General features: G+C 43.1%; 2 protein-coding genes and 1 pseudogene across 6 annotated transcripts in view; all 3 read left to right on the top strand.

Moving 5' to 3' along the window:
* The first annotated feature begins 1,660 nt into the window (after positions 1–1,660).
* Positions 1,661–8,231, top strand: TMEM70 (transmembrane protein 70). Of its 2 annotated transcripts, none has more exons than XM_003831306.5 (3): positions 1,661–2,860; positions 5,125–5,230; positions 7,523–8,231. In XM_003831306.5, the coding sequence occupies exons 1-3, from the start codon at positions 2,651–2,653 to the stop codon at positions 7,987–7,989; spliced, it is 783 nt and encodes a 260-aa protein (XP_003831354.2). In that variant the 5' UTR covers positions 1,661–2,650; the 3' UTR covers positions 7,990–8,231. The 2 variants fall into 2 exon arrangements, with proteins under 2 accessions (XP_003831354.2, XP_034822137.1); XM_034966246.3 differs by having other exon boundaries at positions 2,518–2,860; positions 5,125–5,244; positions 7,523–7,660.
* Positions 8,232–8,381: 150 nt separating this feature from the next.
* LOC117981425 (small ribosomal subunit protein uS10-like) lies at positions 8,382–10,594 on the top strand (annotated as a pseudogene).
* A 7,107-nt stretch (positions 10,595–17,701) lies between these two features.
* The window catches only part of LY96 (lymphocyte antigen 96), a 46,134-nt gene continuing 37,842 nt past the window's right edge, over positions 17,702–25,993 (top strand). The window contains exon 1 of one of the 4 annotated variants that reach the window (XM_034965517.3): positions 17,702–17,911. In XM_034965517.3, coding sequence (XP_034821408.1) covers positions 17,800–17,911 — 112 coding nt within the window. In that variant the 5' untranslated portion in view covers positions 17,702–17,799. 4 annotated transcript variants of the gene reach the window in all.

Raw genomic sequence — 25,993 nt, forward strand, 5'->3', positions numbered from 1 at the left:
GATTACGGGTGTGCTCCACCACGCCGGGCGACTTTTTTCTGTGTTTTTAGTGAAGACGGGGTTTCACCATGTTGGCCAGGCTGGTCTCAAACTCCTGACCACAAGTGATCCGCCCACCTTGGCCTCCCAAAGTGCTGGGATTACAGCCGTGAGCCACTGCGCGCGGCCTAAAAACATCCTTAAAATCATTCTAAAATCCCATTAGTTTATATTTAACAAATGTCTCTAACTTACTGGAACTGGAAAATCCATCTAACATAAATAACAATTCTATGTAAATCTATGGTACAGAGGTTTCAGACTATAATCTGATTTTATCTATTTAGAAATTTTGAGAAATAGATCAAACAAAAGTTTTTATTTTCATTTACTTACAGTATTTGTAGGGGGAACAGCTTTACAGAAGATAAAAAATTTGAGTTCTCTCAATATAGTTAAGAAAAACATTTTTATGTGAAAATTTTATATATATCAGCAAAATAATAGAGTGAATATTGATTGTGAGTGAATTACCCTAAACAGAAGAGTTTTTAAAATGTAAATAGGCCAGGTGTGGTAGCTCAGGTTCTGTGACACTTTGGGAGGCCCAGGCAGGAGGATCCCTTGATTCCAGGAGCTCAAGACCAGCCTGGGCAACAAAAGGAAACCCTGTATCCACTAAAAATACAAAAATTAGCTGGGCATGGTGACGTGGCCTGTAGTCCCAGGTACTTGGGAGGCTGAAGTGAGAGGAACACTTGAGCCTGGGAGGTCAAGGCTGCAGTGAGCTATGATGGTGCCACTGCACTCCAGCCTGGGCGACAGAGCAAGACCCTGTCTCAAAAACAAAATAAAAGGTGGGCACAGTGGCTCACCCTTGTAATTCCAGCACTTTGGGAGGCTGAGGTGGGCGGATAGCTTGAGCCTCAGGAGTTTGAGACCAACCTGGGCTATATGGTGAAACTCCATCTCTACTATTAAAACAAATATTAAAATAAAAATAAACAAAATGTAAGTAGAAGCTAACTTTTTATAAAATAAAGTTATCCATATAGAGGTATTATCATTATCTCCTTCTGAATACTCCCCCCAATAGACAGTATTTGGAGTTGCCAACATGATCATATTCTATTGATTTTATTTTTATTTTTGAGACAGGGTCTAGCTGTGTCACTCAGTGCAGTGGTGCAATCAGGGCTCACTGCAGCCTCAACCTCTTGGGCTCAAGTGATCCTTCCACCTCAGCCTCCCAAGTAGCTGGGACTACAGGCAGGTGCCACCATGCCCAGCTAATTTAAAAATTTTTTGTAGAGACAGGGTCTCACTTTGTTGCCCAGGCTGGTCTCAAACTCCTGGAATCAAGTGATCCTCTCACCTGGGCCTCCATGTAGTATTGGAATTGCAGGCGTGAGCTCCCACCCCTGGCCACACATTATTTTAGACTATGAATTTGTTCCTCTCCGGTGCAAATAACATGTCAAATCAAAAACATGTATAGTTCTGCAGTGGTAAACAAAAGTGTGTTTCTATTACTAAGATGCTCATCCTTCAAGACTGAGCTAAATGTGAAGCCAGTCTGAAGACATTCTGAGGCAAAATTAATCATGTTCTTCTTTGTACTTCTGTGGCATTTGTTTGTTCTTTTTTTTGAGACACGGTGTCACTTTGTGGTCCAGGCTGGAGTGCAGTAGTGTGGTCTTGGCTCACTGAAGCCTCGACTTTGGGCTCAAGCAATCCTACCATGTCAGCCTCCTGGGTAGCTGGGACCACAGGCACACACTTACCATGTGTGGCTTGTTTTTGTTTTAGGTTTTTTTTTTTGTTTTTTTTTTGTAGAGACGGGGTCTCCCTGTATTGCTCAGGCTGGTCTCAAACTCCTGGCCTCAAGAGATCTTCCTGCCTAAACCTCCCAAAGCGCAGGGATTACAGGTGTAAGCCACCACGGCCAGCCACATTTTGTATATTGCGGTGTCTCAATTATATTACATTATATTCTAGCCAATTTTCAGGTATTTTCCTCCACTGTTTAAGCACTGTGGATTCCCAGTTTAATCTAGTATTTTGTATCCTCTGCTCCTAGCTCAGTCCTGGCAATAGACTCAGTACCTCTTTAACAAGTAATGAATCAATGTGTATATGGATGTGAATGATTTCCGAAGACAAATCTGGTAACACCTATCAATATTACATGAACAATTCCATTTATTTTCCTCCAACCCGATGATTCAATTAAGTTATCACTCATTTTTGTTCAAATCGTATATTCTTCCTTCTGTGCCAACAGGCTAGAATCATTTTCCGCAAAGGAAACAGTTTTTAGTGATGTCGTCCACGAGAAAAAAAAAATATTTAACCCTGGCTTCTGGGCATTGTCATTCTCGTACAGCCCTCTGCCCCTCCACACTGTTATAAAGAAGGTAAAATTCTAGGAAGGAGGAGCCGCTCAGCCAAGGACAGAGCGGTGGGCTCCCAGCTCAGCTGGCGGATAACGCGCGCGGCCGGGAAGGCGGCAGGCGGGCGGCAGATTCTGCGCACGCGCGGGCAGCCCAGCTGCCAGTCAGGCGTCCCGGGCTGGGCATGCGCCACTTGTGCCGCAGTCGGGTGGGAAGCCGTGTCTCGCAGTCGTGGACTCCTGCAGCTGGGGCGTCCGCAGCCGCTCGTCACCCGCGTGATGCTGTTTGTGGCGTTGGGCCGCCCGTGGGCGGTCGAACTGCCTCTCTGCGGAAGGAGGACTGCATTGTGTGCGGCCGCCGCGCTCCGAGGTCCCCGGGCCTCTGTCTCCCGGGCGTCCTCCAGCAGCGGGCCTTCGGGGCCGGTAGCCGGCTGGAGTACGGGGCCTTGGGGAGCCGCGCGCCTTCTCCGGCGTCCGGGTCGAGCGCAGGTAGGGCGTCCGAGGTCTGGTGTCCCAAGTGAGGCGGGGAGGGCGGGCGTCGTGTCGGGCCTGGTGAGCCCCAGCGGCTCTTCGCGACCTCTCCCAGGTGTCCGTGGCTGGAGCGCGGGAGGAGCCCCCTCTGCGGGGCTTGCAGAAGTAGCAGGCCGAGGGCCCCGGGGTCCTCAGCCTCCGCGAGTCCAGGAGAACAGCTGGAAAGTGCTTACTTTTATGGTAGTTCCAAATCCAGAGGGTTTGTGGTGACAACTATATGTAGTTCCTTTTCTGCCCTTGAGTAGAAGCTTAGAAGTGTTAATTTGCAAAAAATTGGATGCAGCACCTGGAAATAGAACCGAAAGAGCCAGGTTAACCTGACTTTGAGCTTGTTCTACTTTTATGAGGTGGCTGTACTTTTAAGAATTACTTTGGTCCCTGGGAAAAGGGGGATGCAGATGTTAATTCTTTTATTTTGATCTGAATAAATTGTCTTCTAATTCTACTCTGTAAAATATCAGGATTGGCAAACCTGGTTAAAACTTGGAAGAAATGCTTAAAATGGAAATTGGAATCTAATTACATTTCAGCATTGAGGAATTAGGCATGCCTTTTACATTTTGAAGTGTATACACTGTGAAACTCATTTTCAGATGTATGGGGAACGCTTCTGTTCCCTTGAAATTTGATGTAGGATTTCAAGTAAATTTTATTTCTTTTTTTTGGAGGTGAAGTCTCGCTCTGTCACCCTGGTTGGAGTGCAGTGATGTGATCTTGGCTCACTGCAACCTCCACCTTCCGGGTTCAAGCGATTCTCCTGCCTCAGCCTCCCCAGTAGTTGGGATTACAGGCGCGCTCCACCACACCCCGGCTGATTTTTTTTTTGTATTTTTAGTAGAGACGGGGTTTCACCGTGTTGGCCAGGCTCGTCTTAAACTCCTGACCTCAAATGATCCTCCTGCCTCGGCCTGTCAAAGGGTTGGGATTACAGGCGTGAGCCGCTGTGCCCAGCCAAATTTTATTTCTTGTCAAGAAATAAGAGGACCAGGGGATACACGGTATTTACAAGGTCTTTAGAGAAAGATTTGATCTCTTTAATACTATCATATAAATATTTTAGCAGTATTTGTAAAAGGCCTGGACTTTAAATATAATCTGAGTTTGCGGAGTATTTTACTTAAATTATTTTAGTAAAATTAAATTTTATTTCTTAGAGATGGGGTCTTGCCATGTTGCCCAGGCTGGCCTTAAACTCCTGGGCTCAAGTGATCCACCTCAGCCTCCCCAGTAGCTGGGGCTATAGACGTGTTCCATTACACCAGCTAAATGTATTTATTTTTTGAAAAGGTGTTGCATTTAAATAGAATGGAAATGATGTCGTCATTAACAGTGGAGTAGAAGAAACTGTTACTATTTTTACTTGTTCAAGGTCACACTAGACCTAGAAACCTGAGAGCTGGGATGCAAAGCTAACAAACTCCAGCTCTGCAGTTTTCTACTTGTGACTAGAATTAAGGCAAGCCATTCTGTCAGCCAATTTATTTCTTTAACTCTGTAGATTATTTGGGAGAATTCCTTATGTCACCTCATGTGACAAGTTCTCTTCATTACAATTTTATTTTATTTTTTTGAGACGGAGTCGTGCTCTGTTGCCCAGGTTGGAGTACAGTGGTGTGATCTCGGACCACTGCAATCTCCGCCTCCCAGGTTCAAGCGATTCTCCTGCCTCAGCCTCCGGAGTAGCTGGATTACAGGCACCAGACACCATGCCCGGCTAATTGTTTGCATTTTTAGTAGAGACGGGGTTTCACCATGTTGGCCAGGCTGGTCTTGAACTCCTGACCTCAAGTGATCCGCCCACCTCGGCCTCCCAAAGTGCTGGGATTACAGGCATGAGCCACTGCACCTGCATTACAATTTTAAAAGTAAACTTAAGCTGGGCATGGTGGCTCATGCCTGTAATCCCAACACTTTGGGAGGCCAAGGTGGCAGATCACTTGAGGTCAAGAGTTCAAGACCAGTCTGGCCAACATGGTGAAACCCCGTCTCTACTAAAAATACAGAAATTAGCCGGGTGTGGTGGTGGGCGCCTGTAATCCCAGCTACTCAGGAGACTGAGGCAGGAGAATTGCTTGAACCCGGGAAGCAGAGGTTGCAATGGTGAGCTGAGATTACACCACTGCCCTCCAGTCTGGGAGACAGAGCAAGACTCTGTCTCAAAAAAAAAAAACTTAAAAAAATTTAAGAAGGTTGGTTGACCATAATGATCCCTGTTTCAATAGATCCCTGTTTATTGGGAAAGATATGTTCGATTCTTACATACGCCATCTGACAAATCAGAAGATGGAAGGCTAATTTATACTGGCAATATGGCCCGAGCAGTGTTTGGTAAGTAATTGGAGGTGGGTGTACTTACTTTGTTTTTTTCTCTTTTAATTGTAAAAATATCCTTACCATATCTTACTTGTTGTTATGGCATCCCTTAATTACAAGACGTAAGGAAAATTAGATTTTCATTTTTTTTCTTGAGGTGTGTTGATAAGATGTAGAGACCTTTGCATTTTTAGATTTTTATTTGAGACAGAGTCTCACTCTGTTGTCCAGGCTGGAGTGCAGTGGCATGATCTTGGTTCACCATACTCTTCGCCTCCCATGTTCAAGCGATTCTCCTGGCTCAGCCTCCTGCTGGGATTACAGGTATGCACCACCACACTTGGCCAATTTTTGTATTTTTAGTAGAGACTGGGTTTCACCATGTTGGTCAGGCTGGTCTTGAACTCCTCACTTCAAGTGACCCACCCACCTCGGCCTCCCAAAGTATTGGGATTACAGGCGTGAGCCACCACGCCCGGCCTCTATTATGTTTTAATATTTGGAAGGGGTAACTTCCCCTCATTGCTTTATTTTTTTATTTTTTGCTGCTTTTGTTTTTCCAAATAAACTTTATAATCAACTCGTTTAGGATCTCAACTTTAATTTCCAAACAGATAGTATTTTTTATTAGGATCGTATTAAAATTATAAATTAAAGGTAAGGTAAATTTACATTTTAAGTCATTTTTTATTGTGGTTAGATAACCATAAAATTTTTCACTTTAATCATTTTGAAGTATACAGTTTAGAAGCCATTTTTAAAAAATAATTTTTATTTTTTAGAGACAGGGTCTCTGTCATCTAGGCTGGAGTGCACTGGTGTGATCATAGTTCACTGCAACTTCAAACTTGTGGGCTCGAGTGATCCTCCCACCTCAGCCTCCCAAATAGCTAGGACTACAGACATGTGCCACTACACCTGGCTGATTTTTTTTTTTTTTAAGCTAGTCAAATTTAGCAGTGGGGACGTTGTATACCAACTTTAGTGATGCCAGTGTTAAGTTCTGATAACTCATTACCATCAGACCAGCCTTGGCTAATTAAAAAAATTTTTTTTTGTAGAGACAGGTCTTCCTATGGTGCCTAGGCTGGTCTCAAACTGGTCTCAAGCAGTCCTTCTGCCTACGCCTTCCAAAGTGCTGAGATTACAGGCATGAGCCACTGCACTCTGCTAGAAGTCATTTATTTTTAATCTTTCTAAGGTAATAGGTAAAAATGGTATCTCAGTGTTTTTTTTGTATTTTTTATTATTTATTTATTGAGACGGAGTTTCGCTCTTGTTGCCCAGGCTGGAGTGCAGTGGCACAATCTGGGCTCACTGCAACCTCCACCTCCCAGGTTCAAGCAATTCTCCTGCCTCAGCACCCCCAGTAGCTGGGATTATAGGTGCATGCCACCAAGCCTGGCTAATTTTTGTATTTTTAGTAGAGACAGGATTTCGCCATGCTGGCCAGGCTGCTTATCTCATTGTTTTAACTTGAATGTCTTTCCTTACTAAAGAAATTGAATACCTTTCCCATATGTTTCTCTTTTTTTTTTTTGAGATGGAGTCTCGCTTTGTCTCCCAAGCTGGAGTGCAGTGTGCAGTCTTGGCTCACTGCAGCCTCTACCTCCTGGGTTCAAGGATTTTCCTGCCTCAGCCTCCTGAATAGCTGGGATTACAAGCACGTGCCACCATGCCCAGCTAATTTTTGTATTGTTAGTAGAGATGGAGTTTCACCATGTTGGCCAGGCTGGTCTCGAACTCCTAACCTCAAATGACCCACCCGCCTCAGCCTCCCAAAGTGCTGGGATTACAGGCATGAGCCAATGCGCCTGGCCGTCCGATATGTTTTTTAACCACTGGTTTTATTTCTCTGGTGATTTGCTGTTTTAATCCTGGGCACTTAGCCTGATAGAATTTCCCATGTTTGAATATTTTATGTTAGATATACTGGAGTGCTTGTTAATAGAGAGTTTTGTTTGATAATCTGCTATCTGAATCAACTTTTGTAGTACAATATTAGTAAGGATCTTTAAGTAATATTAACTACTTTATTGTGGAACTGAGGTAGGGCCACTTAAGCCCTAAAGCAGATTTCCTGCCTGGAGAGACAGTGCATTCTAATGGTCAGTAGCAGGGACATTGAAGTCAAAATATGTAAAGTCCTTAAAACAGAGCTTGGAATATAATAAGCACTCTATTTATGGTTTGATTTTGTTGTCTTGAGCTGATACAGTAAGAAGAAAAATGGAAGAATTAGTGGGATAGATTGATTCTTTTATAAAATTTAAAAGTATTGATCCTCTCTCTTTTTTTCCCATTTAGGTGTGAAATGTTTCTCTTATTCTACAAGTCTGATTGGACTTACATTTCTGCCATACATTTTTACACAAAATAATGCTATTTCTGAAAGTGTGCCTCTGCCTGTTCAAATAATATTCTATGGCATCATGGGAAGCTTTACGGTGATCACCCCAGTGCTGCTTCACTTTATTACAAAAGGCTATGTCATTCGATTGTACCATGAGGCCACAACAGACACTTATAAAGCCATTACGTACAATGCTATGCTTGCAGAAACGAGTACAGTGTTTCACCAGAATGATGTGAAGATTCCAGATGCTAAACATGTATTTACCACATTTTATGCTAAAACAAAATCACTGTTAGTTAATCCAGTGCTCTTTCCAAACCGTGAAGACTATATCCATCTAATGGGTTATGACAAAGAAGAATTTATTTTGTATATGGAAGAAGCCAGTGAAGAGAAACGGCATAAAGATGAGAAATGAGCCTATTTGTTAGTGTTCGTGCTTAAATGTGATTTACGTTTTAATGTATAATAATAAAATTGCCTTTTGCATTCCGTTAGTGACTGATTGTTAAAAATAATTTGAAATTATCAAAGCTTTTAATTTCCAGAGAATGATGTTTGTTTATAATAAAACAAGCTATGTTTGAAAACCAAAATGTAGTATCTACCATTCGTGTTTTAGAAAGGTATGTGAATAAATATGTTCATGCTAGTATAAGAGTTCTGTGTTACTGTGGTTGACTCTAAACTGGGGATCTGATGTCAGTAGCAAATGGGAGAGTTGCTTTATTCTTTGTGTATGGATTTTTCTAAGTGTATAAGTATTTTCCGACATTAAAAGACATTTTCTCTTTGAGGAAGACACAGTCATAGGTGGTGCGGAGCTGTGGTCCACCTGCTCCTGCTCCTGACTCACTGCTCTTTGCTGTTGCCTGAGGACCAAGTCTGTCAGGAAGCTGGCTAGGAAGCCTTGCAGCAGCCATGGCTTTTAAACATACCAGAAAAACACCCGTGGAGTCGAGGTGGCAATTCACTGAATTCATATCACTCTAACGAGTTGCAACGTAAAATCCCTGGATGAGGTGTGTGCTGACTTGATCTGAGGAGCAAAGGAAAAGAATCAGTGAAAGGACCAGTTTGAATGCCTACCAAGACTTTGAGAATCACTACAAGAAAAACTTACGGTGAAGGTTCTAAGACATGGGATCGTTTCCAGATGAGAATCCACAAGCGACTCATTGACTTGCACAGTCCTCAGATAGTTAAGCAGATTTACTTCCATCAGTATTGAGCCAGGAGTTGAGATGGAAGTCACCATTGCAAATGCTTAAGTCAACTGTTTTCATAAATTGATTACCAGTTGTTAAAAAATTTTCAGAAAACCACAAAATTTCAAGAAATTCACAAATTATGGGAGCAGTTTTAAGTCTTCTTTGGTTCAGAACATAGGTTTTTGCCTAACCCCTGGCATGATTGTCCATAAGAACATTCATGTACAGTTGAACTGGTGGTTAGCTATAAGGGAAATGGTAAGTAGTGTTGTCTTCAGTATCTTAATTTGTTTCTGCAACTGTGCACTCCTCCCTTGGTGGCACCCTATGGGTGTAGGAAAACCACTGTTATTAAACAGGTGAAAAATACCTTGTGTAAAATTGCTGTCTCTATGCTAGCTTTGTCAAGAATATCCATTGTAAGATTTTTACCTCTATTGTAAAGTGGAGATTGACTCTTGCCAAGGATTTTTAGCCAGGAGCAAGAGGCCTCAAACCACACTATTTAGACCAGTAGATATTTACTAAGTGCCCAGTACTGTGCTAGTTACTAAGATCACAGTTAAGAATGAAACACCCCGTCTGTCTTTATGGAGCTACCTAACATTGTCTATGGCCACCATGATAGTAAATTTAAACTTTATGGTGTACATGTGTATGAGGGAGGTTGATGGGGAAGCAGCAGGAACATCTGTTCAAAGAGATCATTCAACTCCCAGGCTGCTCGAAACTTATTCATAGGAGTTAAGACAGAAAAGCTGTCTTTCTGAGACCTAGAGCCTGCCCTCTGCTTGGATTGTCCAGCTCACCAGACTGAGAATTCCCACCGCCATTCCTCTGTGCCATCTTCTGCTCAAGGTGGGTTTTTGCCTGCTTGCTTCTCTGTCCTTTGTCCCCTAGATGTATCCTAGCAATGAATGAGAGATGTCTTTATATTTTTTTCATAGCAACCTACTAGATAAGGGAAGCTTGTCCAGCCTGCAGCCCAGGACGGCTTTGAATGTGGCCCAACACAAATTCGTAAACTTAAATTTTATTTTTGAGATTTTTTTTTTTTAAGCTCATCACTATCATTAGTATATTTTATGTGTGGCCCAAGACAATTCTTCCAACGTGGCCCAGGGAAGCCAAAAGATTGGACACCCCTAAGATAAGAGGTATCTTTCTATAAAAAGTTATTCTATGATCAAATGTTTATTATGGATACATTAGAAAGTAGAAGGAAGAAAGAGGCTGGGTGTGGTGGCTGTTGCCTGTAATCCCAGCTACTTGGGGGGCTGAGGTGGGAGACTCGCTTGAACCTGGGAGATCAAGACTGCAGTGAGCTGGGATCACACCACTGTACTCCATCCAGGGTGACAGAGCAAAACCCCATCTCAAAAACAAAAAAGGAAAAAATCACTCCTAGTTCCCCCTAGAAAAAATAGCATTGTTTACATTTTAAAGATCTCTTCCAATATTACATCTCTTCATAACTTGTTTTAAGTGCAATATATTTCTTTATGTTATAAATAAAGTTTTGGTGCTGCAAAAGAAATAGCACTCAAATATAACATTTTATTTTTTTCTTCTCAGCAAGGCAGTTTACTTCTACAGAAGGGGGCACCCTCACAGATGGAGCAATGGTGAGCGCACACTTGGACAAGGGAGGAAAAGGGGGTCTTATTCCTGACACATGTGGCCCCTGCTGCTCTGTTGTTCTCCTATTGGCTAGGGTTAGACCGCACAGGCTAAACTAATTCCGACTGGCTAATTTAAAGAGACTGATAGGGTGAGTGGTTTGGCGGGAAAAATGGTTGTGGAGAATGAGCAGGTAATTGGAATGAGTCAGGGTGGAGCAGGTAATCAGAAAAGGTTGCTTTACGAGGAAGTTAAGTTTAAAAGTAGAAGGCAAAGAATTGAACATACATATTGACTCTTTGAAGAGAAATTTAGAACTCATATCTAACATTTACATGTTCTATATCCATGTGATCATTTTATGACTGTGCTCTCGGTCCCACAGCCGTGAAGAGGATGCCCTGCAGACTCACTGCCCACCGGCTCCCTCCCCTGCATCCCTGCAACCCCCGAGGCGAAGATGGCCTCAGGAGTGCAAGTAGCTGATGAAGTATGTCGCATTTTTTATGACATGAAAGTTCGTAAATGCTCCACACCAGAAGAAATCAAGAAAAGAAAGAAGGCTGTCATTTTTTGTCTCAGTGCAGACAAAAAGTGCATCATTGTAGAAGAAGGCAAAGAGATCTTGGTTGGAGATGTTGGTGTAACCATAACTGGTCCTTTCAAGCATTTTGTGGGAATGCTTCCTGAAAAAGATTGTCGCTGTGCTTTGTATGATGCAAGCTTTGAAACAAAAGAATCCAGTACAGAAGAGTTGATTTTTTTTTTTGTAGGCGTGAGAACTAGCACCTCTGAAAAGTAAAATGATCTGTGCAACATCCAAGGATGCAATGAAAAAGAAATTTCAAGGCATTTTTTTTGGTTTTTTGTTTTTATTGGTTGATATCAGAATAATTCTTCAGAAGGCAACTTGGTAGTCTAGGGGAAAAATATGCTTACACTAAGTGGGAAAGGTGACATCTCAAGGGCATGATATGGAGTGAGAAACTAGGACAGAGAAAGGATCAGCATGCATAGGATAACAGGATGATTCATCACTGAAATAATCAGCAGAACCAACTCAGGCCAAGGTTAGGAGGAGAAACATAGGCACCTCCCTCATGCCACTTTGCTATCCTACCCCAGGCAGAGTAATCTCAGGAAGACTGGGAAGGTAATGAATCTCTCACTGTCTAGCAAAGGTGAATCACTTATTTGCATCACAAAAGTCACCTATTTGCATGTGAAAAGGCAAGGTGATCCTAGCTGACATCTGGGTTACATCAGGTAATAACCCTGTTAACAATAAAATATTGCAATCCTTTTCTCTAATGCAGATTTCACTGTACTGAAAGGCTTTTGGAAGCAAAAGTAACAAGATGGCCATTAGATATGAATGGCAGTCTTAGCTTGAATGTATTTGTAAAAATTTTATTCTGATTCTTTTAGAACACCTTGAACTTGCTTTTATTTTTATTGAGAGTTTCAAACACAAAAGTAAAAGAGTACAGTGAACCTGCATGACTCTATCATCCAGATTCAACAATGACCAATTTATAGTCACTATTGTTTCATCTAGACCTAATCATTTGCCCTCTACTTTTTGGGGAAAGCAAATTCCAGTCATAATAATATTTCTTTCTTAAATATTTACTTTTGTAACTCTACAAGATGAGGACTTATTTTAAAATGTAGCTACAATACCATTATCAGATCTACAAAAACAAAACAACCTCACAGCCCTAATGTCATCAATCTATCAGTCTGTTTAAATTTCCAATTGCTTCATAATTTTTTCCCACATTTGGTTTGATTTAAGATTCAAATAATCAGAACAGAATGAAGAGTTGGTTAAAAAAATTATATATATATATCTCCAAATAAGTTTCATATCTTACACACACCAATTGTTTAAATGGTTTTTAAGGCTCTTCTAAAAGACATTTAGAAGACATTTAGATGTTGAGTCCACCCCCCAGACTCAAGCAATCCTCCCACCTCAAGCCTCCAGGGGAGTTGGGACTACAGGTGCGTGCCACCATGCCTGGCTAATTTTTGTATTTTTTTGTAGAGACAGGGTTTTACCATGTTGCCCAGGCTGATCTTGAACTCCTGGGTTCAAGTGATCCACTCGTCTTGGCCTCCTAAAGTATTGGGATTACAGATGTGAGCCACTGCATCCGGCCAGGCCTTTCCATTTTCATTTTTTTTTTCCCTTGCAAATTATCTGTTGAAGAAATCGTTGTTTGTCACTTAGATCTTCTCATGGTCTAGATTTTCTACTTGTATCCCTGAGCTGTATTTTAACATGTTTCTCTGTCTTCTATACTTCCTATAAATAGGTAAGTAGATCTTAAAACTTCATCAGAGTGAGGTTTGATTATTTTGGACAAAACTACTTTTATAGATGATCATATTTGTTATCTTGCTGCATAATGAATTACCCCTGAAACTTACAGGCTTAAAGCCACAATAAACATCTCTAACACTGCACAGTGTCTGTAGGTCTGGAAATGAGGAGTGGCCTAGCTGAGTGGTTTTGGCTTTAGCTCTCTCAGGAGGTAGCTGGTGCTGCTGTCATCTGAAGGCTGGACTGCGGCATGAGGAACCCCCACTTCCAAGATGGCTCACTTACATGACTGACAGTGTGGTACAAGCTCTTTGGCAGGAGGCCTCTGCTTCTCACCATATGGATCTCTCTTTAGCACTGCTTGCTTCTCCCAGAGTAAGTGATCCAAGAGAGTAAGGTTATACAATGTGTTGTGTGACCTACATGAAATTTGCACACTGTCATTGCACAATACTTTATTGGTTACACAGTCAGCCTTATTTGATGTTGGAGGGGATTCACAAGGACATGTACAGCAGGAGGTAAGGCTCATTGGGAGCTATTTGGAGGCCAGTCACCATAGTGTTCTCCCATTAAGAGGTACGTAATATTGTTTTGTCTCTTTGTGATGATAGCAACCATTGATGCTTAATGCCTAAGTCCACCAATTCATTCGATGTTGAAAAATGGTTATATTCTATTATTCCCTTTTCACTTATTAACTGAAATACTTCTAAAAATAGAGCTAAAAGCACAAGAAGGCAAGAGAAATTTGCCCGTCTCTGCTATTTGGTAACCGAGCAGTTCAGTTTGTATAGAAAAGTCAGTATAAATGCTTGATTCTGTCCTTTTATTTGCCAGTTTTAAAAATAGATTTGGTTTCCTAGCATCATCTATTGATAAGTAGACTTAAAAAATACGTTATGAGGCGGGGCACGGTGGTTCACGCCTGTAATCCCACCACTTTGGGAGGCTGAGGGGAGGATTGCTTAAGGCCAGAAGTTCGCGACTGGCCCTGGCAACACAGTGAAACCCTGTCTCTAAGAAAAAACTAAAAAAATTAGCTGGGTATAGGGGTATATGCCTGTAGTCCCAGCTACTTGGAGGCTCAGGAGGGAGGATTGCTTGAGCTTAGGAGTTTAAGGTTGCAGTGAGCTGTGATCATGCCACTGCCCTCCAGCCTGGGTGAAAGAGGTAGATCCTGTCTCACGAAACGATAAATAAATATAATGTTATGAGCTTATGGATTTAAATATATTAAAGTATTTCAACTTATTGCAGTTACTATCTTATTAATGTTCACATAGTTATGGAGATAGGCTAAATAATGGCAAAAAATGTTCACCTTCTAATCACTGGAAGCTGTGAATATTACCTTACATGGCAAAAGGAATTTTGCAGATGTGATTAAATTGAGGATTTTAATTCGGATTGTGCTGAATTACCCAGCTGGGTCCATTGTAATCACTGGGGTCCCTATAAGAAGGAGGCATGAAATCAGAGCAGAAGGTGATGAAATGGGCTGGGTGCAGTGGCTCAGGCATGTAATCCCAGCACTTTGGGAGGAGGAGGCAGGTGGATCACAAGGTCAGGAGTTCAAGACCAGCCTAACCAATATGGTGAAACCCCGTCTCTACTAAAAATACAAAAAGTAGCTGGGCGTGGTGGTGCATGCCTGTAGTCCCAGCTACTCAGGAGGCTGAGGCAGGAGAATCACTTGAACCCGGGAGGCAGAGGTTGCAGTGAGCTGAGATCGCATCACTGCACTCCAAGCTTGGCGACACAGGGAGACTCCACCTCAAAAAAAAAAAAGAAGAAGGTGATGGGATGATGGAAGCAGAGATTGCAGAGACTGAAGCGATGCATTTTGAAGATGGAGAAATACAAGGATTGTAGCTCTAAAAGCTGAAAAAAGCAGGGAAACAGATTCTTCCCCTTAGTCTCCAGAAGGAACCACCTCTGTTGACACCTTGACTTTAGTACAGTGAAACTGATTTCAGACTTCAGACCGCCAGAACTGTAAGAGAATATATTTACAGTTTTTTGTTTGTTTTTTGAGATGGAGTCTTGCTGTGTCTTCCAGACTGGAGTGTGGTGGTGCAATCTCTCGGTTCACTACAACCTCTGCCTCCTGGGTTCAAGCAATTCTCCTGCGTCAGCCTCCCGAGTAGCTGGGATTATAGATGCCCACCACCATGCTTGGCTCATTTCTTGTATTTTTAGTAGAGATGGGGTTTCACCATGTTGGCCAGGTTGGTCTCGAACTCCTGACCTCAGGTGATCTGCCCACTTTGGCCTCCCAAAGTGCTGGGATTACAGGCATGAGCCACTGTGCCCAGCCTATGTTGTTTTAAGCCACAAAATCTTTTGGCAATTTGTTACAGCCATTATAGGAAACTAGAAACACCTATCTTTGCTCAGTGGAACCGTCTTCAAATTGGTTATCTAATATAACAAAGTGTTTTAGGCTCATTTTGTACATTTTCTACCCCAGACTCCAAGGAGTCCTGGTTGCTTATAGTGGGAAATGGTATTTTGAGACCACTAAGGGTGTTCATGGGTTGTTGTCTTTTTTTTTTTCCATCTTTTAAATTTATTTTAAAATTGTGTTTTTTAAAGAATTTACCATCTTACCCAGTTTTAAGCATAGAGTTCAGTGGTGTTAACTATATTCACCTTGTTGTGCAACAGATCTCTAGAACTCTTTCATCTTGTCAGCCTGAGACTCTATGCTCATTGAACAACTCCCCATTTCCCCCTCCTCCCTTGGACTTTTGCCTTTTTGAAAATGGCAGGGCCAAGAGCCATGGCTCAAACCTGTGGTCCCAGCTGAGCCCAGGAATTTGAGGCTGCAGTGTGTTATAATCACACCTAAGAATAGCCATTGCACCCCAGCATGGGCAACACAGTGAGACTTTATCTCTAAAAAAATGGAAAAAATCACACTTCTGTTGTAAAATATTTTTACCAACGTATGATTATTTTCTTCTTAAGTGTGCAGATTTTTAGGCCAAAACTCCATGCCATTTTTGGCTGCTAACCCTAAGCTATATCCTGTAAAGGATTTCAAGTAGCAAAATATCTAAAGGAATAGCTGTCTTTCTAAAATGGAGTGAGAGTTTTGAAATGAAATACATGTCATAACAAAAGGATGACATTTCATTATTAGGACTCAAAATGTTCTCTTGAGCTCTAGCTTGTTGTAGGTGAATACATTATTAAGACTGGTGGAGTCCCTGCCCACAGCACAGAATTACAGCTAGTGTCCCCTGTTTGGGGTCTTATCTGGCCCTGTTCTGTCCTGTAACTAAACCTGCTGCTGAAAAGAAATAGTTTCCATGAGACTGTTTACTTCAGATCTATAGGTGCAGCTCTCTGGGCCATGATAATTTGATTTGTTGTTGTTATTGTTGTTTTTTGAGATGGAGTCTCGCTCTGTCTCCCAGGCTGGAGTGCAGTGACATAATCTTGGCTCACTGCAAACTCCACCTCCTCGGTTCAAGCAATTCTCTTGCCTCAGCCTCCTGAGTAGCTGGGACTACAGGCACTTGCCACCATGCCTAGCTAATTTTTGTATTTTTAGTAGAGACAGGGTTTCACTATGTCGGTCAAGCTGGTTTCAAACTCCTGACCTCAGGTGATCCGCCCACCTTGGCCTCCCAAAGTGCTGGGATTTACAGAGGTGAGCCACTGCGCCTGGCCTGTTTGTTTGTTTTTGAGACCGAGTCTCACTCTGTTGCCCAGGCTGGAGTGTAGTGGCCCAATCTTGGCTCACTGCAACCTCTGCCTCCTGGGTTCAAGCGATTCTCCTGCCTCAGCCTCCCGAGTAGCTGGGATTACAGGTGTGTGCCACCATGCCTGGCTAATTTTTATATTTTTAGTAGAGATGGAATTTCACCATGTTGGCCAGGCTGGTCTTGAACTCCTGACCTCAAGTGATCCACCCACCTTGGTATCCCAAAATGCTGGGATGACAGGCATGAGCCACCGTGCCCAGCTGAGAATTTGTTTTATAAAGCAGGAGGCCCCATCCTCTGGGGGCCGTGGACCAGTACCAGTCCATGGCCTGTTAGGAATCTGGTTGTGGCTTGTTAGGAAGTGGGCTGCACAGCTGGAGGTTAACAGCAGGTGAGCGAGCATTATCACCTGAGCTCCAGCTCCTGTCAGACCAGCAGCAGCATTAGATTCCCATGGGAGCAGGAACCTTGTTATGAAGTATACAAGCGAGGGATCTAGGTTGCGTGCTCCCTATAAGAATCTAATGCCTGATGTTCTGAGGTGGAACAGTTTCACCCTGAAACCATCCCTCCCCATCCCCTCAGTCCGTGGAAAAATTGTCTTCCATGAAACTGATCCCTGAGGCCAAAAATGTTGGGGACTGCTGTTATACAGAGCTGTAGGAGAGAAGAACAATGCAGAGGGAAAAGGAGTGCCTGTCTGTTGAGACTTTCAGGGGGACCTAGGGACTGGTTTTGTTACAGTTGACTGGGAGTTGTCTTGTTTATTTTATTTTATTTTTCATTTAAAAAAGTTTTTTGAAATGGAGTTTTGCTCTGTTGCCCAGGCTGGAGAGCAGTGGTGCCATCTTGGCTCACTGCAACCTCTGCCTCCCAGATAAAGTGTTTCTCCTGCCTCAGCCTCCTGAATAGCTGGGATTACAGGCATGCACTACCACACCTGGCTAATTTTTGTATTTTTAGTAGAGATGTGTTTCATCATGTCAGCCAGGCTGGTCTTGAACTCCTGACCTCAAGTGATCCACCTGCCTCAGCCTCCCAAAATACTGAGGTTACAGGCATGAGCCACCGTGCCTGGCCAAAGTGTCTTGTTTTATTTTTAAGGCTTTGATCACTCTCATTTACAGTAAGTGTTTGAAGAGTACATTCTAAATCATTTTTCTCTCTTCCTTTACCGGAAGTGCTCAAATGTTAAGCACACACACACAAAAAAAGAGGAAACAGTTGGATAGGAACTCAGAAATCATGTGACTGATGACTAAGCTAAATCTTTTCTGCTTACTGAAAAGGAAGAGTCTGATGATTAGTTACTGATCCTCTTTGCATTTGTAAAGCTTTGGAGATATTGAATCATGTTACCATTTCTGTTTTTTTCCACCCTGTTTTCTTCCATATTTACTGAAGCTCAGAAGCAGTATTGGGTCTGCAACTCATCCGATGCAAGTATTTCATACACCTACTGTGGTAAGTAAAACCGCAAAACAAATAATTGTAGCATCAACTATTTTGAGGGTAAGTTTTCACGAGAACCGTACACTGTTGTGGCTGGAACACAGGAAACATCAGTGTGTTCCAGCTGCTGTGGCGGACACTGCCAGCAGGAAAAGCAATAGCTGGCAGCTGCCCCATGAGAATGTTCTCAACCACTCACAGAGCTTGTGAGTCTCTAAACTGTGTTGTGCTTGACCTCCAAGTGCTTCTGTTCCCTGCGTCATCTTTCTCTACCCTGAGCCCAGTTTTGGGTTCTGCCCATTTTTAATAAAACCATCTGCTTCTGAGCTTTCACCTCAGCCTTGACACTTACTAGTTCTTCTTCTTGAGATGGTAGAGCAGTCCCAGCTGCTTCCTGGAGTTGATTTCTGCTCTAAGCTGTGACTCTTGAGTGCTCTTGGAATCATCCCCCTAACTGGATGAAAGCCTGGTTCTGTCACTAGCTGTGTGACCTTAAGCAAAGTACTCCAGCCTTTTTAGCACTGAAGTGAAAGTGATTTTATAGTCTACTTGATAAGGGTGTTGTGAGGTGAAGTTTTTTAGCATAGGGTCACATAGAGACAATACTCTTAATTTTTTTTTGGAGTCAGCCATACCCTAATACTATTCACTGGCTGTATCACTGTCCTCTGCCCCAGCTGCTCATTAGCAAGTGTCCTCGGATCTGAAGGCACAGTGTCAGGCCTGACAGCTGTTTTGGTTCGGTACTTTCCACCGTGCTGCTTACCATGGGTTGGCTGCCCTTTTCCACCCACTAGCAATATCTGGGAGGTTTAAAGTGGTGCTTCCCAAAATACCAGTTCTTTGAGATTCTTTTGGGAAAATAGGATCTATGACCTAATCATCTGGGAGAGATTTACAGATGTACTTTGGGTTCTGAGAAGTTCTGCAATAAAGGCACCTGTTTAACCACATTTTCAATTTCATTTGTTGTTTGTTTGTTTGTGTTTTAGTCTGGAGTGTATGTTAACTCTCTTGAGAAACATGCTCTGCCAAATGCTAATATAAAGTGACTTTCGGGAAATTGGGATAATTGCCACATGTGAGGAGACTTAGGAGTGTGGCCAGTCACACACCATGGCCCTTCTCCTGGTGGGTTGCACTGAATTCCCTCCAAACGTATGTCTAAAATCTCTCCATGCTGCAAGATCCTTTTGCATTCCCCTCTTCCAGCAAGGCTCCTACTCTACTTGGCCCCCACTTCCCTCTCCTCCTTTGGCTCTTTTGTACCATGTGCTAATTACGCCACTCTTTGTGTGTGTGTGTGTGTGTGTGTGTGTGTGTGTGTGTGTGTGACAGAGTTTTGCTCTGTTGCCAGGCTGGAGTGCAGTGGCGCGATTTCGGCTCACTGCAACCTCTGCCTCCCAAGTTCAAATGATTCCCATGCCTCAGCCTCCTGAGTAGCTGGGACTACAGGTGTGCGCCACCACACCCGGCTAATTTTTTTTTTTTTGTATTTTAGTAGAGACAGGGTTTCATCATGTTGACCAGGATGGTCTCAATGTCCTGATCTTGTGATCTGCCCACCCCGGCCTCCCAAAGTGCTGGGATTACAGGCGTGTGCCACCTCGCCTGGCTTATGCCACTCTTTATATGGTTTTTATGGATGTAACATTTTGTATTATTATTTAGCTTTCAATCTTTTCTTAACAATAACTCAATTTGTCTTTTTAAAACATTTCACATTTTATCTTATTTTATCATTTATTTTTGAGACAGGGTTTTGCTCTGTTGTGCAGGCTGGAGTGAGTGGCATGATCTCCACTCACTGCAACCTCCACCTCCCTGACTCAAGCCATCCTCCCAGCTCAGCCTTCCAAGTAGCTGGGACTACAGGCACATGCCACCACACTTGTCTAATTATTAATTAAATATTTTTTTTTGAGTTTCACTCTTGTTGCCCAGGCTGGAGTGCAATGGCATGATCTTGGCTCACTGCAATGACCGCCTCCCGGGTTCAAGTGATTCTCCTGCCTCAGCCTCCCGAGTAGCTGGGATTATAGGTGCCCACCACCACACCCAGCTAATTTTTGTATTTTTAGTAGAGACAGGGTTTTGCCATGTTGACCAGGCTGGCCTCCAACTCCTGACCTCAGGTGATCCGCCCACCTTGGCCTCCCAAAGTGTTGGGATTACAGGCATGAGCCACCGCAGCTGGCCTAATTATTAATTTTTTTGTAGAGATGGAGTCTTGCTATATTGCCCAGGCTGGTCTGGAACTCCTGGGCTCAAGTGATTCTCCCACCTTGGCCTCCCAAAGTGCTGGGATTACAGATATGAGCCACTGCACCTGGCCTACAGTTTCACATTTTAATCATTTTTGAGTGTTTAGCTCAGTTGTATTAAGTATATGCACATTGCTGTGAAACCATCACCGTTGGTGTATCTTTTGATTTGACTTTCTAGTTTTTTTTTTTTTACTTTGAGACAGTCTCTTTCTGTCATCTAGGCTGGAGTGCAGTAGTACGATCTCAGCTCACTGCAACCTCTGCCTCCTGGGTTCAAGCGATTCTTGTGCCTCAGCCTCCTAAATAGCTGAGATTACAGATATGCACCACCATGCCTGGCTAATTTGATTTGACTTTATGAAGGAGGATCTTCCTTCCTTCTCTCTGAGAAACCCTGTGGTCCTTTCCTGCTGCCCCACTGACAAAGGGACTGTGGGCAAGCCACTGGAATACACATCTACAGCAAGATGCTGCTTGTTGCCATCCCCACTGCCATATGACTGCCTTCCCGGCCTGAGAGAATCCATCCTGCCCAGCCAAAAATGCATCACCTGTGGGAAGCACTGATTGCTCTAGGTACTATTGTGAGGGTGTTGGTGACAACAACCTCTGATTCACTGTGACGATTTCCATGAAAAAGAAGAGATAGATTTCCATTTGGTCAAGCTGCTGGGCATCTAAGTGTATGTTTTTTTAAACACAGAGTCTTGCTCTGTCAGCCAGGCTGGAGTGCAACGGTGGAATCATGGCTCACTGCAGCCTCAAACTCTGAGGTTCAAGTGATTTTCCCGCTTCAGCCTCCCAAGTAGCTGGGACTACAGGCGTGCACCACCATGTCTGGCTAATTTTTAAGTTTTTTGTAGTGATGGGGTTTTGCCATGTTATCCATGCTGGTTTTGAACTCCTGGTCTCAAGCAATCTTCCTGCCTCAGCTTCCCAAAGTGCTGGGATTACAGGCCTGAGCCACTGATTCCGGGCTACAGTGTCTTAATTAGTTCAGGTGCCATAACAAAATACCACAGACTGGATGGCTTAAACAACAAAAACCTATTTTTTCACAGTTCTGGAGGCTAGAAGTCCAAGATCAAGGTGTCTGCATAATTGAGTTCTCCTGAGGCCTCTCTCCTTGGCTTACTGCTATGTTTTGAATTTTGTGTCCTTGCAAACTCATGTTGAAATTTAATTGCCATTGTGATGATATTAAGAGGTGGGACTTTTAAGAGATGATTAAGCCATGAAGGCTCTTCTCTCGTGAATAAATTAATGTCATTATTGAGGGAGTGAGTTTCTCATAAAAAGACAAGTTTAGCCCCCTTATGTCTCCTGCTTTTGCCCCCTCTTGCCCTTCTGCTCTTCCACCATGGGATGAGACAGCAAGAACGCCCTTGTCAGATACCAGCACCTTCACATGGAACTTACCAGCCTCCGGAACTGTGAGAAATAAATTTCTGTTCTTTATTAAGTACCCAGACACCAATAATCTGTTATAGCAGCACAAAGTGGACTAAGACACTCACAGCTGGCTGCTTTCTCACTGTGTCCTCACATGGCCTTTCCTCTGTGTGTGCACATCCCTGGTGTTTCTTTGTGTGTCCAAATTTCCTCTTCTTATAAGGACACCAACAAGATTGGATTAGGGCCCATCCTAACAGCCTCATTTTAACTTAATTACCTCTTTAAAGGCACTGTCTCCAAATGCAGTCACATTCTGAGGTACTGGAGCCTCAACATGTGAATGGGGATGAGGGGAATGAGGACACATTTCTTTCGGTCCATAACATACAAAAATGGCAAAAATTGACTGATTTATTCTCCCAGTTTTGGAAAAGGCAAAAAATGTGGGTGTGTGAGTTGGTTCCTAGGATCTTAGGCACATGCTTTCCTATGATCCTGAGTCATTGGTCTCAGTTCTAATCTTTATTTTTTTTTTGCTACAGATGGTTAGAAAATCCAAGGAATTAATAGATTATTTAATGAAACCAATATTCTCTGAGCATTTAGCATGCACTTACTCTAGGAACTGAGGAGATAAGTGAATTAACAACAAAGACAAAAGTCCCTGCCCTTATGGATTCAGTAAAATATTCAGCATGTCAGATGGTGGTAATTGCTGTGAAAGAAAAATAAGGCTGGGGGATGCGGGGTAGAGGGTGCAAAGATGCAAAAATGGAGAAGCTAGGGGGTTGCATTTTAAATCAGGATGGCCAGCCAGATGTGATGGCACTCACCAGTAGTATAGCCCAGCTACTCAGGAGGCTGAGGCAGGAGAATAGCTTGAGCCCAAGAGGTCAAGGCTGCAGTGAGCCATGTTTGTGCCACTGCACTCCAGTCTGGGCAACAGAGCAAGACTGAACCTGGCTAATTTTTAAATTTTTTGTAGAGACAGTGTCTTGCTGTGCTGCCCAGTCCAGTCCCAACCCCTGGGCTCAAGCAGTTCTCCTGCCTTGGCCTTCCAAAGTGCTGGAATTACATGCATGAGCCACCACACTAGGCCTAAAACCTGTTTCTTTTCCTTTCTTTCTTTCTTTCTTTCTTTCTTTCTTTCTTTCTTTCTTTCTTTTTCTGAGACAGAGTCTTGCTGTGTCACTGAGGCTGGAGTGCAGCGCGATCTCAGCTCATTGCAACCTCCCAGGTTCAAGCGATTTTCGTGCCTCGGCCTCCCAAGTAGCTGGGACTACAGCCATGCATCACCATGCCTGGCTATTTTTTTCTGTTTCTAGTAGAGACGGGGTTTCACCATGTTGGTCAGGCTGGTCTTGAACTCCTGACCTCAAATGATCCACCCACCTTGGCCTCCTAAAGTGCTGGAATTACAGGCGTGAGCCACTGCGCCTGGTCCCGGCTAATTTTTGTATTTTTTGGGGGATGGGATTTATTTTTTTGAGATGGGGTCTTGCTCTGTTGCCCAGGCTGGAGTGCAGTGGTGCAATCTTGGCTCACAGCAGTCTCTGCCTCCTGGGTTGAAATGATTCTCCTGCCTCAGCCTTCTGAGTAGCAGGGATTACAGGCCTGCGCCACCACACCCGGCTAATTTTTGTGTTTTTAGTAGAGACGGGGTTTCACCATGTTGGTCAGGCTGGTCTCGAACTTCTGACCTCAGACAATCCACCCGCCTGGGCCTCCCAAAGTGCTGGGATTACAGGCATAAGCCACCATGCCTGGTCTGTATTTTTTTAGTAGAGACCAGGCTGATCTTGAACTCCTGATTTTAGGCGATCAGCCTGCCTTGGCCTCCCAACGTGTCGGAATTACAGGCATGAGCCACCGTGTCCGGCCTCAAACCTGTTTCTGTCTAAGTCTTCTCCATCTCATCATCCACCTAATTCCTTAGGCCCCAAACCAGAAGTATCCTTAAGTATCTCTTTCCCTCACCTATTACATTATTGTATTAGTCATTCCTGTTTTCATGATCTCCAGATTCTATTCTATATCCAAGTGCTTCTCACTGCTCTCTAACACTCATGCCACATTTGTCTCTCCTTGGCCTCTACGAAAACCTCTTAAATTGCCCTCCCTCTGCTTCAGTTCTTGCCACCATACAATCTATTCTTGACACAGAGGCCAGAGAGATCTTTGCAAAATGAAAATAAGTTAGATAATGTGACCCCTCCTGCTGAAAATCCTCCAGTAGCTTTTCACTACAATTAGAGTGAAATCTCAACTTTATACCAAGACCTCCAGGACTCCTCAGGATCTTGAAGCAATACTAAGACTACCTAGAATTACAGTCAGATCCCAACCATTAGGGGGTCCTTCCCACAAGTTTTCCTCCCACATCAGATGCCATGTGCAAGCCCTAGGTTGACACCTGTGGTTCTCACTGGCTATAAATTGGAGGTTCCCCTTTCTTGGGTTTGATCATTGTTAGACTAACTCTCAGAACACAAGGAAACACTCATTTATGTTTACTGGTTTATTATAAAGGATATTATTAATACAAAAGATACAGACGAATAGCCAGATGAAAGAGATATATAAGGTAAGGTGCAGGATAAGGGGACCAGAGTGTCCATGTCCTCTCTGGGTGCACCATCCTCCTAGCATCTCCATGTGTTCACCAACCTAGAAGCTCTCCTAAACCTGTCGTTCAGAAATTTTTATGGGGTGTTCATCATGTAGGCATAATCGAATGTTAACTCTGTCTGTAGCCCTTCTCCCCTTCCTGCAGGATGGGAGGTGGGGCTAAAAGTTCCAAGCTTCTCATCATGGCTTGGTCTTTCTCGTAACTGGCCCTTATCCAGGAACCCACCAAAAGTTACCATTAGAAAAAAAGATGCTGCTATTGCCCAGGACAGTCTAAGGGACTAGAAGCTCTGGGCAAGAAATTGGGATCAAAAACCAAATGTTAGGACCAAAAATTCTCTTACCACTCCCATTGTTCTGTAAACTACAAGGGTTTTAGGATCTCTGTGCCAGAAACTGGGGCAGAGACAAAATATATGTTTCTTATTATATCACAATATCACAAATTCTGTATACATTTTATAGTTTTTTTTTCTAGTTCTGTAAAAAATGTCACTGGTGCCAGGCATGGTGTCTCATGCCTATAATCCTAGTGCTTTGAGAGGCTGAAGTGAGAGGATCACTTGAGGCCAGGAGTTCAAGACCAGCCTAAGCAACATAGTGAGGCCCCCTCTCTACAAAAAAATGAAAAAAAAAAAATTCACTGGGTGTGGTGGCATGCACCTGTAGTACTAGCGACTCAGGAGACTGAGGTGGGAGGATCTCTTGAGCCCAGGAGTTTGAGGTTGCCCTGAGCTATGATTGTGTCACTACACTTTATCCTGGGTGACAGAGTGAAATCCTGTCTCTTCACTCTCAAAAAAAAAGAAAAAATGCCATTAGGATTTTGATAGAGATTGCTTCAAATCTGGATCTGTAGGACACTTTGAATGGTGTGAACATTTTAGCAACATTGTCTTCCAATCTATGAGCAAGGGATATCTTTCTGTTTCTTTTTGTCCTGTTAATGTCTTTGATCAATTTATTTTATTGTTTTTACTATAAAAGTTTTTAACTTCCTTAGTGAAGTTTATTGTATTCCTCCTGGTACTATTGTAAATTTGATTGTTTTTCTAATTTCTTTTCCAGATAGCTTGTTATAATTTTTTTTTTTTGAGGCCAAGTCTTGCTCTGTTGCCCAGGCTGGAATGCAGTGGCATGATCTCAGCTCACTGTAGCCTCCACCTCCTGGGCTAAAGCAATTCTCATGCTTCAGCCTCCTGAGTAGCTGGGACGACAGGCACTCGCCACCACACCCGGCTAATTTTTTATTTTTAGTAGAGATAGGGTTTCACCATGTTGGCCAGGCTGATCTCAAACTCCTGACCTCAGGTGATCCACCCTCCTCAGCCTCCCAAAGTGTTGGGATTACAGGTGTGAGCCACCACACCTGGCAATTTTAATTTTTTTGAAACAAGATCTCAATCTGTTGCCCAGGATGGAGAGCAGTGGCACAATCTTGGCTCACTGCTGTCTTGACCTTCTGGGCTCAAGTGATCTTCCCACCTCAGCCTCCTGAGTAGCTATAGGCATGTGCCATCACATCCAGCTAATTTTTGTATTTTTTGTACAGACGGGGTTTTGCCATGTTGCCCAGGCGGGTCTTGAATTCCTGGACTCAAGCGATTCTGCCGTCTTGGCCTCCCAAAGTGCTGGGGTTACAGGTGTGAGCCACTGCACCAGGCCTGAAAGCTTGTTGACAGTATTTAGTAACATTACTGATTTTTGTAGGTTCATTTTATATCCTGCAATTTTGCAGAATTCATTTATTAGTTCTAACAAATTTTTTACATTTTTATTTTCTTTAAAATTTTTTAAAGTTTCT

The sequence above is a fragment of the Pan paniscus genome, chromosome 7, assembly GCF_029289425.2.
Source record: "Pan paniscus chromosome 7, NHGRI_mPanPan1-v2.0_pri, whole genome shotgun sequence".
Taxonomy (NCBI): domain Eukaryota; kingdom Metazoa; phylum Chordata; class Mammalia; order Primates; family Hominidae; genus Pan; species Pan paniscus.

Coding starts and splice junctions, on each gene's coding strand:
- TMEM70 (XM_003831306.5), top strand. CDS start 2,651: ATGCTGTTTGTGGCGTTGGGCCGCCCGTGGGCGGTCGAACTGCCTCTC. Junction 2,861..5,124: donor GGCGTCCGGGTCGAGCGCAG/GTAGGGCGTCCG, acceptor CTGTTTCAATAG/ATCCCTGTTTATTGGGAAAG. Junction 5,231..7,522: donor TATGGCCCGAGCAGTGTTTG/GTAAGTAATTGG, acceptor TTTCCCATTTAG/GTGTGAAATGTTTCTCTTAT.